The sequence below is a fragment of the Hyperolius riggenbachi genome, chromosome 1 (assembly GCF_040937935.1).
Source record: "Hyperolius riggenbachi isolate aHypRig1 chromosome 1, aHypRig1.pri, whole genome shotgun sequence".
In the NCBI taxonomy this organism is placed as follows: Eukaryota; Metazoa; Chordata; class Amphibia; order Anura; family Hyperoliidae; genus Hyperolius; species Hyperolius riggenbachi.
Window position 1 is genome coordinate 184,337,231 of NC_090646.1, and position 17,381 is coordinate 184,354,611.

General features: G+C 42.2%; 1 protein-coding gene across 2 annotated transcripts in view; it reads left to right on the top strand.

Moving 5' to 3' along the window:
• Positions 1 to 17,381, top strand: part of LOC137546789 (glutamyl-tRNA(Gln) amidotransferase subunit B, mitochondrial-like) — a 185,014-nt gene that overhangs the window by 54,076 nt on the left and 113,557 nt on the right. For both annotated transcript variants that reach the window (XM_068269631.1, XM_068269642.1), the window contains exon 5: positions 8,506 to 8,628. In XM_068269631.1, coding sequence (XP_068125732.1) covers positions 8,506 to 8,628 — 123 coding nt within the window. The remainder of the gene's footprint in view (positions 1 to 8,505; positions 8,629 to 17,381) is intronic.

Here is a 17,381-nt window from a genome sequence, read left to right on the forward strand (position 1 = left end):
CATGGCTTTAGAGGTTCCTTTTAGGTGATGTCAAATAACTTAAAATAGATGGTCAAGAAAGAGCCAAGACTTTAACCTTTCTCTACCCTTGGGTCCCTCCCAGCTGCTGACTGTCGGCAATGGGAATAGTATACAATGTGCAAAAAAGTAGTTCATGCAGCAATTTCCCCCCCCACATGCAGGAACTGCACTAATGTGAGCCAATCCATTGATAAACATGGTGTGAGTCTGCATGCGGGAAAAACACGTGTGATTTCCCCCAAGTGTGATCCCTGCCTCAGTCTTCTCAGATGGATGATTCAATCTGATCAGCAGGATCTCCGCCCATAGGACCTTTAAAGAGGAACTGCAGTGAAAATAATGTAATAAAAAAAGTGCTTCAGTTTTACAATAAGTATGTATAAATGATTTAGTCAGTGTTTCCCATTGTGAAACCTTTCCTCTCCTCGATTTACATTCTGACATTTATCACATGGTGACATTTTTACTGCTCGCAGGTGATGTCAGTGGAAGGAGATGCTGCTTGCTTTTTTTGCAGTTGGAAACAGCTATAAACAGCTGTTATTTCCCACAAAGCAACAAGGCTACCGCAGTGTGATGTCAGAACTATGGTCCTGACTTCACACTGTGGAAGGGGTTTCACCTTAATATCAGCCGTACAGAGCCCCTTGATGATCCGTTTGTGAAAAGGAAAAGATTTCTCATGGGAAAGGGGGCATCAACTACTGATTGGGATGAAGTTCAGTCCTTGGTTACGGTTTCTCTTTCAACTTAGTCTCATGGTCTTCTGCTTCTGGTCTTATATCAGATATCTGTGGAAGTAACATTTCACACAAAAACTTAGCATTTCAGCAGCTGAATACAAAATGCTTCCTGGGAGCACAGAAAGGGTTAACCTTCAATGTCTACATAATAGCACAGAACAAGGGAATACCTCCACACAGCTGACAGCCCTGATTTACACTTGCTGATTACTTGCTGATATCAGCTAATTGCACAGGCTTATCTCTCTAAACACACTTAAAGAAAACCTGTAATGAAGAAAAAGTCCCCTGAGGGGTACTTACCTCGTGAGGGGGAAGCCTCTGAATCATAACGAGGCTTCCCCCGTTCTTCTCTATCCCTCCGTTGTCCAGCTGCAGCCCCCCGAAGTGCAGCGATGTAAATATTTACCTCCCGGGATCCAGCGTAGGCGTACTAGCGGATATCCCTTCGGGATAAGGCGTAAATAGCCGAACCCGATCGATCCGATCTACTGCGCATGAGCGAGTCCGGAGTATAGAAAGAAAACCCGCTGGTCCCAGGACACACCAAAATGAGTGACATGAACAGGCTTCAGCCGCTGTGTGCTGGGGGGAGGTATTAGGACATTGCAGCTGTCACCACTCCCAGGATTGAGCATACTGGGTGACATGCTGCTGTATGTCGGGGAGGGAGGTATCGGGTATCCCTGGGGACATTGCAGCAGTCATCGCTCCCGTGATGGAGCATGCTGGGTGACAATGCTGTTGTATGTCGGGAGGAAGGTATCGGGTGTCCCTGGGGACATTTCAGCAGTCATCGCTCCCGTGATGGAGCATGCTGGGTGACATGCTGCTGCCGCTGTGCACCAGGGGGGGGAGGGAGATATCGGGCATCCCTGGGGGACATTGCAGCTGTACAAGCCAACAATATGCCATACAGGACTCGACCCAAATAGAGGATATTTATCCAAAGACTTACTTTATTCCATGATGCGGAGGTACAACATACAAATAGCACAAAGTTTTAGGCAGAAGCCCTTTCTCAAGTGCTTGGATTGTTATTGTTGGCTTGGACTGTATTCTGGAGGAATGATGGACCTCTCGCCTAACTAGGACTCCCCATATTATATTCCTACACATCCTTGAGGCTAGTGGACTAATTAGTGTGTGTTGACATTGCAGCTGTCACCACTCCCGGGATGGAGCATGTTGGGTGACATGCTGCCGCTGCTGTGTGCGGGGAAGGGAGGTATCGGGCATCGCCTGGGGACTTTGCAGCTGTCGCCGCTCCTGTGATGGAGCAAAAGCGGTTTAATAACAGCGCAGGAGATTCGGGCGTAGCCAGCGCCACCATAGACAGTGCACTGTGAGTAACTTCAGAGCTATCAGAAGATGGAGCTGAAGTTGCTCTTAAAACACTATAATTCTGCCTCCAGCAGTAGCTGGAAGCCGAATTATATCATCCCCCACTATCCACGTGGACGTGGAGGGGGAATAGTATTTATGCCGCCGGGAACTTGTTCAGCAGCAGGATAAGTCATATACCGGCTATGTCCTGCGCCCAAGTCTCCCGTGGCCAATTCATATGTACGTGTGATGGAGCATGCTGGGTGACATGCTGCCGCTGCTGTGTGCCAGGGGAGGGAGGTATCTGGTATCCCTGGGGACATTGCAGCTGTCACCACTCCCGTGATGGAGCATGTTGGGTGACATGCTGCCGCTGCTGTGTGCCAAGGGAGGGAGGTATCGGGTATCCCTGGGGACATTGCAGCTGTCACCACTCCCGTGATGCAGCATGCTGGGTGACATGCTGCTACTGCTATGTGCAGTGGAGGGAGGTATCGGGCATCCCCTGGGGACATTGCAGCAGTCACCGCTTCCATGATGGGGCATGCGAGGTGACATGCTGCCGCCGATGTGTGCCGGGCGAGGGAGGGATTGGTCATCTCTGGGGATATTGCAGCAGTCCCGGCTCCCATGATGGAGCATACAGGGTGACATGCTGCTGCCACTGTGTGCCAGGGGAGCGAGGTATCGGGCATTGCCTGGGGACATTGCAGCTGTCACCACTCCTGTGATGGAGAATGCTGGGTGACATGCTGCCGCCACTGTGCACCAGGAGGGAGGGAGATATGGGGCATCCCTGGGGACACTGCAGCTGTCACCACTCCCAGGATGGAGCATGCTGGGTGTTAGCATTTAGTTTCCCTGCAGTTGTAGTGTAGTTTACTGCAATGTAGTTTCCCTACAGTTGTAGTGTAGTGCAATGTAGCTGGTGGGAGGGGGGCAGCAGGGGCTAGTATAGGGCAGTACAGTGTAGAGGGGGGCAGCAGCAGGAGTTAGTGTAGCTGGGCAATGTAGCTTAGAGTAGCTTAGAGACAGCTTGGGGGAAAAGGTCTACAAGATGCCCCTGACCCATAGACGCACCAGGTTTAGTATACATTTTTTCCCTCATTTTTGCTTTCTAAACCTAGGTATATCTTCTAGTCCGAAAAATACGACGGTAGTTCCGTCTTCTTTGTAAAGTACTACAGAAAATGTCAGTGCTAAATAAATAGCTAAAATAAAGTCATGTTTGTTGTCACTCCAATTATTGTGTTTTCCTGACCTTAGTATGTAGAACAGCACAAGATCCACTCAGGACTCGGAGTTAAATTTTCAGTGTTTTAAAGGGACTCCGAGCAGTGCAGAAACTATGGAAAGATGCACATCATTTTAAAGCTCTCTTTCTCCTCTTTCCAATGATATATAAACCGCCACCCTACGCCTTTTAGTTTTCGCTATTTTCGTGATTGAAATTGCCGCGGCCGCGATTTCGATCGCGAAAATAGAAAAAACTAAAAGGCGTAGGGCAACGATTTAGGTGTCGTCAGAAAGAGGAGAAAGAGAGCTTTAAAATGATATCCATCAAGCCATAGTTATATTGTATTACACAGGGCGACTTTTTGTCAAAGTCAGCAGCTGCATTCAGCAGAATGGAGCTGCTGACACTGGGGAAAGTGTCGTCCTGTGTAATACAATATAACTATGGCTTGATGGATATCATTTTAAAGCTCTCTTTCTCCTCTTTCTGACGACACCTAAATCGTTGCCCTACACCTTTTAGTTTTCTCTATTTTCGCAATCGAAATCGCGGCCGCGGCAATTTCAATCGCGAAAATAGCGAAAACTAAAATGCGTAGGGTGGTGGTTTATATATCATTGGAAAGAGGAGAAAGAGAGCTTTAAAATGATGTGCATCTTTCCATAGTTTCTGCACTGCTCGGAGTCCCTTTAATTTCAGGTTACTGAAGTTATTTAAATTTTGCAATTTGCACAAAACACAAGTGCCTTTTCCATAGAAGAGAGAGTGTTTAGTTTTCCTTTTTTATGCATTTGAAAGGCCAAGCAAGACTGACATCTTCAATAAACTACGGCTTAGACTTGTTAAATCCAAGCTGAGACACTAGGATTATTATTCAGAGGATCATGAGAGTGCTGTGTTTTTGTATCATTATACAGTGCTGCAGTGTGAATCAGCCGTGCTGCATGGCCTCTTATTAATTCCGCATCTTGGTGAACTGTTCAACCTCGCCCATCTATCACCTTTTCACCACAGAGCTGTGGAAAATGACAGCTTTGTGAAGCTAAAGCGATCTAAGGAGAGGACTGGGGAGTTTCTCTGTGCTGCTGGGTTATACTGACAGTGTAAATGTCACAAATGTTGTTGTAAATTCTAGAATGTTTCCAATACAGAAAATACTGGTTGTATTTGTCTTAAATGAAAATTCTTTATTCCACATATAGTTGCTGAAGAAATCCACTGCTCTGTGCTTGTTTACCCAGATTAAAGTGTCTAATAGGGGTAATAATTACTTATATGGTAAGCACTGAGGCTTAACCCCTTCAGTGCCTCCTGCAAAGTGAAACCAAGTTCTAAACTTCGGTTTTAATAGGAGTTTGATACATTTTAATGAAGAATATTTTTTGCCTATAAAGATTATCATGCTGTGGCTAATCTTTTAAAGCAGAGGGAACATTCTGAGTTTAGTTCCATTTTAAGCACATTTCGCAGTTCCTGCACTTTGCATGACTAGTACAACAGTTGTGGATATTGTACAAACGCAGACCAAAATTTTAAGGGATCTTTCTGCAGTACCTACACTAGTGGTGAATGCACACGCATCCTAAACAAACATTGCACTCAATAATGAGAATAACTAGAATGTAAGGAGGTCAACAGACAGGGCTAACAAACACAAATTTAAAGTTATCTTTAAACTCCATAAAGCTAGTGGATATTCATAACAATTCCAGTAAATCTCCACCCGCCAGGTGTAAGGCTTGTGGCCCTTTAAGCAGATTTAGGTCTCAAACCAACTAGCAGCCTTTTCTAAGCACTAGTGATTTGAAAAAGCTCTTACTAAAGCAATGCTATGGGAAATTTTTATAAAATCACATTGCTCAAGTGAGATCAAACCTATAGCATTACATTAGCAAGAGCTTTTCAAATCACAAAGCACTCAGAACAGCTTCCTAGTTGGTTCCAGGCCTTAAAGGAATACTGTAGGGGGGTCGGTGAGTTGAACTTACCCGGGGCTTCTAATGGTCCCCTGCAGACATCCTGTGCCCGCGCAGCCACTCCCCGGGTAAGTTCTACTCATTTTCCCCAACCCCCCTACAGTATTCCTTTAAGTTCCCTGTTAAGATTTTGTCCATTTAGAAGTTTGTATTACTGAAAGACACAGTTTGTGTAGGACAGTTCCACATCTATTGCTAGTATAGGCACACTAAATAAAATTGACCTTGCTCCGACTCTGGGAACTCATATCGGTAGACATCCAGAAATCTCTGTTTTGCTGAAGGGGTTATATGTATCTGCTGGCTTCATGTGTGTTTTAGCCAACATCCCTTTCAGTTTTGCTCTGTTAGTTTGTCCTGCCTCTTGCGCTGCCACCTGCTAAGGACACTTTGGGTTCGCTTTAACGGCAAAAAAACAAAAACACTTCAGTTATTCAGTTATGTGATGGTGTCAGTTAGGGATGACAAAATACCTTTCCACAGCAAAAATGACAAATTTGCGAGATTTTAGCAAATTTGAGACCTGATATATACCATGAGGTGTATTTGGCGATTTCCTTTTTTAAATCGTTTAGCATTCTCCCACCACATTCTAGTTTTAGACGTGTTTTTGCAAGCCCATAAGAAAAGTCGTTCACAGTTTCAAATGCATATGCAAGGCATTTACCTATTTAACATTTTTGCTTATTACTTTTGTTTAACTTATTCATCCCTGCTGCTGCAGATTATAATGGAGCCTGGCTAATATTCAGGCCTTTAGATTGCATGAAATAAATCTGTTGTGATGGATTTAGATAATCTTACTGGCACACAAAATTCTTACAACACCACTAATATGCAAAGAGACATTTTATCTGTTTAAGGGAAACTATTGCCTCAATTCACGGAGCATTATCAAACGTTTATAAAACACTTTATCAAACGTTTGATAATTTACCTCATTGGTAAAATCTCATTTTGAATTCACTAAGGTGTTATATATTTGTTGAACGTTTTATCGGTAAAACATTCGATAAATATATAACACCTTAGGGAATTTAAAATGAGATTTTACCCATGAGGTAAATTATCAAACGTTTGATAAAGTGTTTGATAAGCGTTTGATAATGCTCCGTGAATTGAGGCCTATGTCTTAATTCAAAAGACTGTCTAAACAACAGCAGCATATTGACTGTTTTTCATAAAATAAATAAGATGTATTTTCTAAATTATCACATCTGTACCAAGGCTACATTAACCTCTTAAAAATTACCATTTTCCCAGATACTGTATATTATGTCTCAAATCGCAGTAAACAATCCCATTTTATTTTTCAAAAGCTGGACTGGGTGTTAATATAATTTCTATGGAAGGTTAGCAAGGCTCATCTTAGGAATCAAGTAATTCAGAGCCAAATGGAGTGAGGTGTGGGGTCCAGTATCTGGATGGACTAAATGTATTTGAACCAGGGAAAGAGGGAAGGAGTTGCCACTTAGATGCATGTGAGATTAAGTAGAAAGATCCTTAATGTAAATCACAAATCACATACAAACATAATACATAAAAGCTTCTTTAAAAAGCCATAAACCCTAAAAATAGCCTGACTGTGAGCAAAGGGATATGGGGCTGCAGTCCCCAACCCTATACAATATAGTCCATTACGCTGCCCATGTATATTACTAATGATTTCTCCTGAACCAGATTATATGGGCAAAATGGTGTAATGATGTTACCAGTGCTGCATAGCAGTAAAATTGCTTCACAGATAAAGGAACCCAGTAGATGTCACTTATATCCCATACAGATTGGCTCCGGATCTGTCTGCATATGTATACATATTGCGCTGCTCCCAACTGCAGACCAACACATCTATTTCCAGCCAGTCAACAAAGACCGTGAGCCAACTTGTTCACCACAGTATAAAAGCGTTAGCCTCGATAAAAAGTCCACAGCCAATTCCCAATAGCATGTGTATCAATCTCAAATTGATTGGCATAAATCAGAAGCGTGTCCAATAAACGTTGTTTGTACGGTGATCCAAAGTCCATGGGTCAGATGCTGCATCAAGCAAACAGTTGCTGGCTATAAATAGTGGTGCTTATACGTTCAACGTGTTTCGCCGACTAAATCGGCTTTGTCAGGAACAGGCATCATGACATATCTTGTTCCACAGTTAAAATACCCATGACCACCATATAAGCGTACTCCATAGCCGCCCGCCCGCCCCCACATCGCCAGCTGGTGCCGCCTCATTCACATCACAGCCGCTCTTCCCTGCGGATGTTTTACTTCCACAAGACTCACTAAATTTAATCCAGATCAGTAATCCACTTTTCTGAAGTGCCTAGATCCTTTTCCAACCCTATACTATTTCATTTGGCCCTCCACAAAATTTTTGCATTCTGGCAACAAAATTATAAAATTTACTTTTGAAAATGTGGGCTGTGTAGTCCTAAAATGACTCCTTTCAGACATACTGTATGTGGACATGATTTTTCTGTATATTGTAAGGAAGCCTATAACAGCAAAATTGATTACTTGGTATTGAGGCCTGGTATTGGTTTTCTGGTTGAGTAGGTTAATCTTGATCGCCTGTATAAAAAGTTGGTTTATACATATAGAAACTGTTGTGGAAAAACTTCGTAGAGCGCCACATGCTGCTCCTGATTAAACTGGGTTCCACCAGTAAAAATACACTGGTGAACCCATCTGCATTTCTGACTTTTCTTTATGATGCATTTTCTTATTTTGAAGAATATGTAGCATATTCTTACATTTGAAGAATATGTAGCAGAATGTAAACGTGCGCACAATAGGTAAGTATAATGTCTACTTTTATGTGTTCTCTAGTCCAAAAGCCTGTCCGTTTAATAACAGGCGCTACAGAAGTATCGCGTGCCATCCACAGCTTTGTGTGCCCGCGACAACGCACAAGCACGGCTGTGATAACGCCTCTTATCCATCTGCGACTGCTGACCCTGTGCCACGCATGTGCACCAGCCAGGTGGCACAGACACGGGACACAGCAGGAAGATTATTACATAGGATATGAGTATTATAATCTCCAGTCGTCCTGTTAAATGAGGAATGGCAATGGTTTGTGTTGCATATCCGATCCATGTTGCTGCATAATGTGCTGCGTTTCTTCCTGGTCTACACCATGCACACTTTAATTGTGGATGCATTTCATGTGAGTAACCTGTGCCAATACTTTGCTTTATAGGAATTGGCCTTATGGAAATAGTGATGGAGCCTGATATGACATGTGGAGTGGAAGCTGCTGCTGCTGTCAGGGAACTTCAGCTCATTCTGCAAGCTCTTGGGACAAGTCTTGCAAACATGTCAGGTAAATTTTTGTCAGTATTTTTTTTTTTATTTTATTACACTATTTGTTTAGAAATGATTTAGTCAGTGGTTTGCCCATTGAGAAATCCATTCTTTCCAATCTACATTCTGAAATGTATCACAGTGAGATCTCTATTCCTTTTTAGGTCCAGGGCTTGCCCGCACTTCCCTCTAGGTGTCGCATGGTGGTTTGGGGGCCCCAGTGAGTGAGAGAGACCTGGGGCCCCTGGGCTGTCATGTGGACCAGTGTTTGAGATCTCTATTCCTGTCAGGTGATCTGACAGAATATTTGTTTTTCAAACAAGAATTCCGAAGCCAGTACAATATATACTTAGTCTCCCAGAATGCCTAGGCTAAGCACCAGTGGGAGGGCAGGGTACATCAATATACAATATATAGCTATAGAAAGTGTTTCTAATGCTGAAACCAGGAAAATTGCTGTAAAGTGGGTATCCTGAATAATGTACGTCAGTACTATATGTCACTATAGTGCCTCTTTAACCTCCCCAGTGGTATGGACAGAAATGTCCATCCATAAAAACATGCTGTGAACAGTATAAACGTGCATACACATCAATACTCTCCTGCACTGTATACTAGACCCTTGCTTGACACATTTTGGCAAGTTACAGGAAAAAAAAAAGTTTTAAAAATAAATTTTATCACTTTTTGCAAAGAAATCCTGGGAAAATTGAATGCTGGGGAGGTTAAAGCATATACCCTTTGCAGAACTTGCTTTTAGATCTTAAAATCTGTGCTTTCCACATTTTATTTACACAGCTATGGACTGAATTAAGTGTCTTCTATTGATTAGTTAGATTTTGCTGCATTAACCTGGGTTATATCAGGCCATTGCTAGGATTGCTGAAAGGCTGGAAATGAATAGACTCATTACTGCAGTTTCATGCTGCATCAATATGAAAAATATTTTTTATTTTTTTTTTATTTAGTTTTTTTTTTATTTAGTTTTTTTTATTTAGCACAGCCCAGTGCACAAACCTGCAGTTGCTAATTCAACCAAACCTTTTGACATATTCCCTAAAAAAATTTTAAAAGAACAAATCCAATCAAAGTTTGCTGAATCACTAGGGATGCTTGGAGAACTGTGGAGAGATGGCTTAGTAGATTAAGTTTACCATGGCTTCATCATTTTCTGTTGTTGTTAGTTCCATTTTGCTCTGCACCAACTGTAACAACCAACAAAGCCAGCAGTGTTTCAGCCCTGCTTATTGTTTTCCATATTCATGTTTCATATTTGTCATATTTAATTTAGAATTCTTGACATAGTTTGACTGCATGGCTATTAAACCGTCTCAGAATCTTGTTGCTTATCTACTGATACATTAATATACAAGGGTTTGTAATGTTCTTGTGTGTAAGCTGAGAATATTACAAATGAATCCACCTCTCTCGAAAAAGCTGCACCACAGTCAGCTAGAACAATTGGTAATAATAATGTGGGCTCTGATTTACTCTTTACCTTAGCCAGCCATTGCCAAATAGCAATCTTTTATTGCCTAAATCTTTCCCAAACAAAGAACTACAATGGAGATACCATGGAAAAATTGAATTGTTGGTGTTTGATTATAGATAAGGAAGAAACTGTGTAAAGTTTTGGCACACTGTAAATTGGAAATAATGGCAACAAACTACAAGGGTTAGAAAAATAGGGAAGTCAAGGTGTTTTGGATTCACCTGCGCTAAATGCGCCCAGCATATGAAAATGCGCACAAATGTGTGATGTAGATTAGCATGATTAGGAGTCTCACTTTAACTTTGTAGCTTTGCTTAAAACAGACCTGAACTCAGAACGTCCTCTCTGCTCTAAAAGATACATAACAGCAGAATAACCTTTAAACAAAAAACATTTCTTTGTTACAGGTGATCTAAGTCCTAAAATAAATCTGCAATGTTTCTACTTCCTGGTTCAGGGAAGCAGACATATTGTTAACAGCCTGTGCTTTCAAATGAGCTTATCTGCCACGGCAGTCATGTGACACGGGAGAGATCAAATTGCATTTTGAGATTATACACAGATTAGGGGGCATTAACCCTCCTGGCGGTCTGTTAGAAACCGCCAGGGGGCAGCGCAGCACTGTTTTTAAAAAAAAAATTTCTTTAAATCATGTAGCGAGCCTAGGGCCTCGTCCCCACTGGCGCCGCTTATCTTCCGCTCGATTCCCCGCTATTGTTCGCTCGCGGGGAACGAGCGGGGAATCGGCCGCGGCGAGATCGTACCTGTCGGATCTTATCAATCGAACCGCATCAGCGGCTCGATTGAAAAGACACATCGTGCCGTGTAGACCCAGCTTTAGACAGGCTATACTCTCTAAATACATACAGGATGCATTTCTCTGTTTTTCTTTTGTCCTGTGCAAGAGCTAAGGTTTGCTTTAGCCCAGTCCTCTGCTCTGGGGGAAATGATTGTTTGTTTATAGTTCCCTAGAGGGCCCATTAAACCTAAAGCAGAACCACCTCATATCCTTCAGATCTACTTCAAGGAATATTGATAAGGAGAGTGCAGGGGCTAGATATCGGATAACCCTCCTAAACTCCTTAACTGACCAGAGATAAATTGCTGCATGTACCCTGATAGGGGATAAGCATTCTCTGCGGGTTCTGATCAACTGACGCCAAGAAATGACCATTTCAGGTATTTCATATTCTTTTATGCCCGACAGGACATAGGATGGAGCTGTGGCATGCATCAGAACTGCCCATCTCCCATTACTATCTCTACCCTCCAGTGGAGAAGGAGTTAAAACTGCTTTAGAGGCTGTCAGATTAGAGTATTTCCTTTGCCAGTCCATATTCCATCAAGGATCTGAGCTTTCCATAATTGGACTGTTATATCTTCTGTTTTGGACTTACAATTCCACAGGACACGGTAACATGACACTCTGCTAGGACTATAAACTAGTTATTATTTTCATGTTTAATGCAGTATTATTTTAACTATAACAATCTGCTTGATTGCTGTATTTAGTTTATGCATTATTTTATTGTAAAATAAACGTTTTAAAATCTGTTTTCTAAGTGCCTGTTGTGAAAGCTCTGCAAAGAGTTCTGCGTCTCCTAAGGGAATGTTACCATAACCATTTTATTGATATCTCTAGAAAGGGTGATCAATTAACCTTTTTTTCTTACAGCATTTAGCTAGAGTTAGATTTGCATATTTGCACGCTTATTGTGAATTGGTGGCAGCAACCTGATCTCTATATAAAAATTGCAGATTGTATTATTTGTACATACAATTGAAATTGTACTGGACTCACCAACCAATCCAAAAGGTTTCTTTGCCTGCAGTGCTCCCATGCTTTCAGGATTCCCTCTGGGTCTGAGGCTGAATGGTAAACTGCGGCAAAGGGAACAGGAATTGGAGCCTCCAGTTTGGAAGATGACGTCACATTGGTGAGCAGCAGTCGGGCAGAGCCCAAATTGCTGTTAGTGTTTGCAATTGTTTGGAGATCATATGCAGAATAATAGGACATTATTTAACCACTTCATCCCTAAGACGTTTTTACCCTAACGGACAAGAGCGATTTTCACCTTTCAGTGCTCGTCCCTTTCATTTGCCAATAGCTTAATCACTACTAATCACAATGAATTGATCTATATCTTGTTTTTTTCACCACCAATTGGGCTTTTTGGAGTTGATATTTGTTTTCAAACAATGGTTAATTTGCATATATTCAGCAGTGGTGCCTGGGAGACATCTCGAGCTCACTCTAACCTGAATTATCGCAAATTCTTTCTGTTTTAGGAAAGCTAACTTTTGTTTTATATTTGTTTTCAGTAATTACTTTATTTTCTATGCATTTTCAAGGGAAAAACGAGGGGAAATGAAAAAATACACTATTTCTCCAATTTTAGCCCCTATAGTTTTAATATAAACACTGCTACTGTGCATAAAACCCACACAATTTATCTACCTATTTGTTCTGGTTATCACAAGATTTTAATTATGTCCCTAGTACAAAGTATGGTGACAATATAGTATTTGGAAATAAAGGTGTATTTTTTTTCTTTGGTGTTTTTTTTTTCTCCGCTATTTTCACGTGCATGGGGATGCACGTGCACGCGTCGGGGTGTGCACTTGCACACGCGCACAGCGGCAGCAGCACTGTCTGACTTATAAAAATGTCCTGGAGCCATTAAAGGGACACTTAAGTCAAACAAAAAAAAATGAGTTTTACTCACCTAGGGCTTCTAATAGCCCCCTGCAGCTGTCCGGTGCCCTCGCCGTCTCCCTCCGATCCTCCTGGCCCCACCGGCAGCCACTTCCTGTTTCGGTGACAGGAGCTGACAGGCTGGGGACGCGAGTGATTCTTCGCAATCCCAGACACATTAGCACCCTCTATGCTGCTATATGGTATATGATATATGCTATAGCAGCATAGATGGCGCTATTGTGGCCAGGAACGCGAAGAATCACTCGCGTCCCCAGCCTGTCAGCTCCTGTCACCGAAACAGGAAGTGGCTGCCGGCGGGGCCAGGAGGATCGGAGGGAGACGGCGAGGGCACCGGACAGCTGCAGGGTGCTATTGGAAGCCCCAGGTGAGTAAAACACTTTTTTTTTTTTGACTTAAGCATCCCTTTAAGAGGCTCTAGCAGGACGTTTTTATAAGTCAGCTTGTCATTAAGTGGTTAAGTTACTGTCCTACAGCGCTAAAGCTCTGAGCACACAGATGGTGCATTTTGATATAGAATTGAAGCAGATTAATATAGTTTCCTCCCTACTTTTCTTTTTCTTTCTATCTTTTATTTGGCTGTGTCTGAGCAAGTCATTTACCAAAACCTGTCCTTGCCCGACCTGCAAAACTATTGTCAGGCATGGGGTATCGATATTTAGGGAAAAACCCAAGCTGCGCTAAGGAGAATCCTCATGGAAGCAGGCGGCCAGGCGACGGAGGGCTACAACCCGGTCCAGTGAGACCAGGTACTCCTGATCCTGAAAGTGTTGATGTTGCGTACACAGATCAGGGAACTGAAAGTACCCACATGGACTTTGTTGCACCCAGAGATGCTGTGGATGACACTCGCAGAGGAACTGGCAGCCACTGTCACTGATCAGGTGGGACAGCAGCTGTTGCAGAACCTGAGGAACACTGACATCGCATACCTGCAGTTCCTTCTTGAAAGAGAGTGACTCCAGCATGAGGCAGAGATGCACCGGCTAGAGGCAGATCCTGGAGAGTGGCCGCGCCAGTTTGAGCTCCAGAGCAAAGAGCTACAGCTCCAACATTTCTTGGAGTTGACCCAGCTAGCCCAAGGGAATCTGTACTACTCACCATGTGCTTCAGTGGAGAGAAGCAAACCTCTACCCATGACTCCCACAGCGAAACTTCCTGTCAAGGAATAGAGCGCGGAACGAGACTTTCCCATATGCTGCTCTGAGAGGGCATACTATCAGGTTCCTATACCTGATAGCCAGAAAACTCTGGTGTTGAACAGTCACAGAACTCTATCCCAGAACTGGGAGGGAGGAAAGCCTACTTCATGTACTCCTCCTGGTCAGGTGAGCTGTGCGCCACTGAGACCTGTATGAGGAGACTCCCAGCACAGTCTCCTCGCACAGACTCTGCACTCTTTTCATCACTTCAAAGCAGACGGTATTGTTTAGTGCCTTTACCGCATGTTGTAGGCTTTATAAATTGATGTTTATTGACATGTATTAAGGTATTTACCACACAAGTCGGTAATTTACCTCACTGCTCGGTAATTTCAGCTTTTCATGCGGTAACAGCCTTTATGAATTGACATTTTCCTAAGTGCTCAGTAAGGTCAGCTTTCTGCCCTACCGAATGCAGTAATCCTTTATGAATCAACCCCTCTGTGTTCTTACCAAGGCCACTGTACAGATTTGCTAAACAGCTTACCATTGTCCCAACACACTCTGTATAGAGCTCCCTCGACTGGTGTCTTAGCAGCCTGGGCCCAAAGCTCTTCCAGGCTGGGAATGCTCTGCAAGGCCTGCAGAAATGCAGAGCTACAGGTCTCAGCGAGCTGACCAGTGACATAGGAAGTCAGCTGCAAAGATGTATATTCCCCACAGCAATGCCCCTGGCAGGCGTTTTTAAACAGGGAATCCCTCCCCCCTATGTTTACCTCAGAGATAGCGACAAATAATGTCACTAATCCTGGGGTGGCTATAGTGTGGCGATGGGGGGGCAGAGAGCGGCAGTGGGGGACACAGAGGCATGTCACGAGGCAGAGAACATGCCTCTGTGTCCCATCTGTACACCCCCCCCCCCCCCCCCACGAACCGCCTCGTATTCTCTTTAAGGTTAGTTCAGGTATTTGTGTGAAATTATAACCTAATATTTTATTTCTGAAAAGTGAATCCATATCCAGTACTTGATTTTTGCATGTGTCACTAGACGGCAGGAACACTAGCTGTTAGCTAGCTTTTATTCAGTCATTTCCTCCCCTTTGATGATAAAACAGCCAAAATCCTCTGGCTGAGCTTTTTATGTGATTATATCTACATGGTAGTGCCTAACAAAATGCATGCTAAGAGATTTATATCTGCCGAGGAACAGCTCCATACTGTCTCAGCTTTTCTGTAGCAGCTTTTCTGGATTTTACTCTTTTCAGTGAACATGTCAAACATTTCACAAAGAACACGTTTGATTCAGGTTGGAGAATGCCCATATTGAACAGGTGGTAACAGTTAAAGCAGTAGGCAGAATATGGTCTGAAAAATGTTACTTCCTTCCTGGCAATCAAAATAAAACCTGCAGTGAGAAAGTGTAATAGAAGTGTAGGTCCACCATTTTCAGGTCAATGTATTTACTTTACCGGTTTTCTCCTCCATTAGCTTAATTGTCTGCAATCTCTACCATGTTGCCCTTACTGCTCTGAATTCTGAATATAAGTATAGTCGGACTGTTGCAGACACTTCAGATAGAAGACTCTAGTTAGTTGTTAAGACATCCTCTCTAAGGCACGGTTCACACTGGCAATTTAGTGGCAAATGGATCTGTGAAAACGTAAAAAACACAAAGCGAGACCGAGAGCCCAATATAGTGTAGTACCTTAGTAGCAGATGATAAAGTATGTAATCAAGCAATGGTTATACTCACAAGTATAGGTTGCTACAAAAGGCAACCACTAGATAGGCAGGTGGGGAGAATTATAACCTGACCCCACTCAGGTATAAGAAGTCTCTCTCTGTAGATAGGAAAAAGGGGATACACCGAGGGTGGACTAGTTGATTTGTAAAACAGTATAACAGAGGCGCCAACAAGAGTAAAAGCGATTAAAAATCGTTTAAAAGGGGGAAGTTGGTGGACTCCCCTCCCTCGTAGAAAAAAAACGGACAATGGGACGTTACTCACATACAAAGTACCTTTTATTAAAAGCTCCAAGATTTGCAACACGTTTCATGGGTCACTATCCCGCTTCATCAGGCAATAGTTTGGAGGGTACACAGTCGGGTCAATATCCTCGCTAAGCGCCTCTCTATCCATAACTTATAAAGAGATAATATCATTATTGGTAATAAATATAAGATATACTTTATATGTTCCTCCCTCATAGTTTTATGATGTTTTGTTTAATTTATCATGAGTTTAAGTTGGAGCCTAAATTCCACAATTTTTTTTAAACCAAAAAGCATAATTATTAAACATCCAAAACATTACATAGTACATTTTGCACATACAAGAGTTTATACTTTACAAAATCCAGAAAAATAATTTGGAAACAAACAACACTGATACACATTTAAACTTAAAAAAAAAAAGCAGTGAAAGATGAGCAAATGTAAAGGTGGCCACACACACGATACAATAAAATTATCCGATTTTACGGCAATTCGATAAATACGATCGGATCTCCCGAAAAAAACAATCTTTTTTTTTCATTTGACTGAAAAATCTGATCGGATTTCCTGTTTTTTTTCAATTTTTATCTATCTGGAATGCCAGATATTTTTCTTCAATTTCTCTAAAGATTGTATGGTGTGTGTTAGATTGTCAATTTATTAATATACACACCCAAGCAATTTTCTCAGTTTCCAATCATTTTTATCATAATTGGGGAAAAATTTAACATAGGTGTGTGGTACATTGGTCATATTTTTTTGAAATGTTACAATCAGTCAGAAAAATTGATTGCAATTCTTAAATTGAACAGATATTTAAAAAATTGTATGATGTGTGGCCACCTTTAGTGTGACTTATTACTGGTAGAACATAGCATAGTTAACATAATGAGAATTTAAACAATACAGTGTACCACACTCAAAAACATAGTGTCTCGGGGTGCAATTGTTTGCAAGATTTATACACATCACCCTTCCAGATTACACTATATTTTATTACCCTACTAGCTGAAGGTCCGGAGTTGCTCGGGCATGGGTTTTTTTTTTTGTTTTTTTTTTTGTCGTTGGGCCCGCCCACTTTTTCTAACTTTGACATTTAGTCACTTAATGACCAAGTGTGTGCGCTTTGGGATCCTTGGCATCAATAGTGTGAGAATGCAGCTTATCAATCAAACAAATCTGATTGGCTGTTTTTGGCTCCGCCCCTGGATGCAGTGTACATTTTCCCTTTTAAAATGAATGGCTGAAATTTGGCTGTTTTATGCTCCGCCCACTTTCCCCGAATTTTTGACCTCTCTCACCAAGTGACCAACTGTGCCAAGTTTGAGGACTCTGGCTTCATTACTGTGAGAATGGCAGCCTTTTAAATTTTTTCCATTGATGTGAATAGGTGAAATCTGATTGGCTGTTTGTGGTTCTGCCCAGGT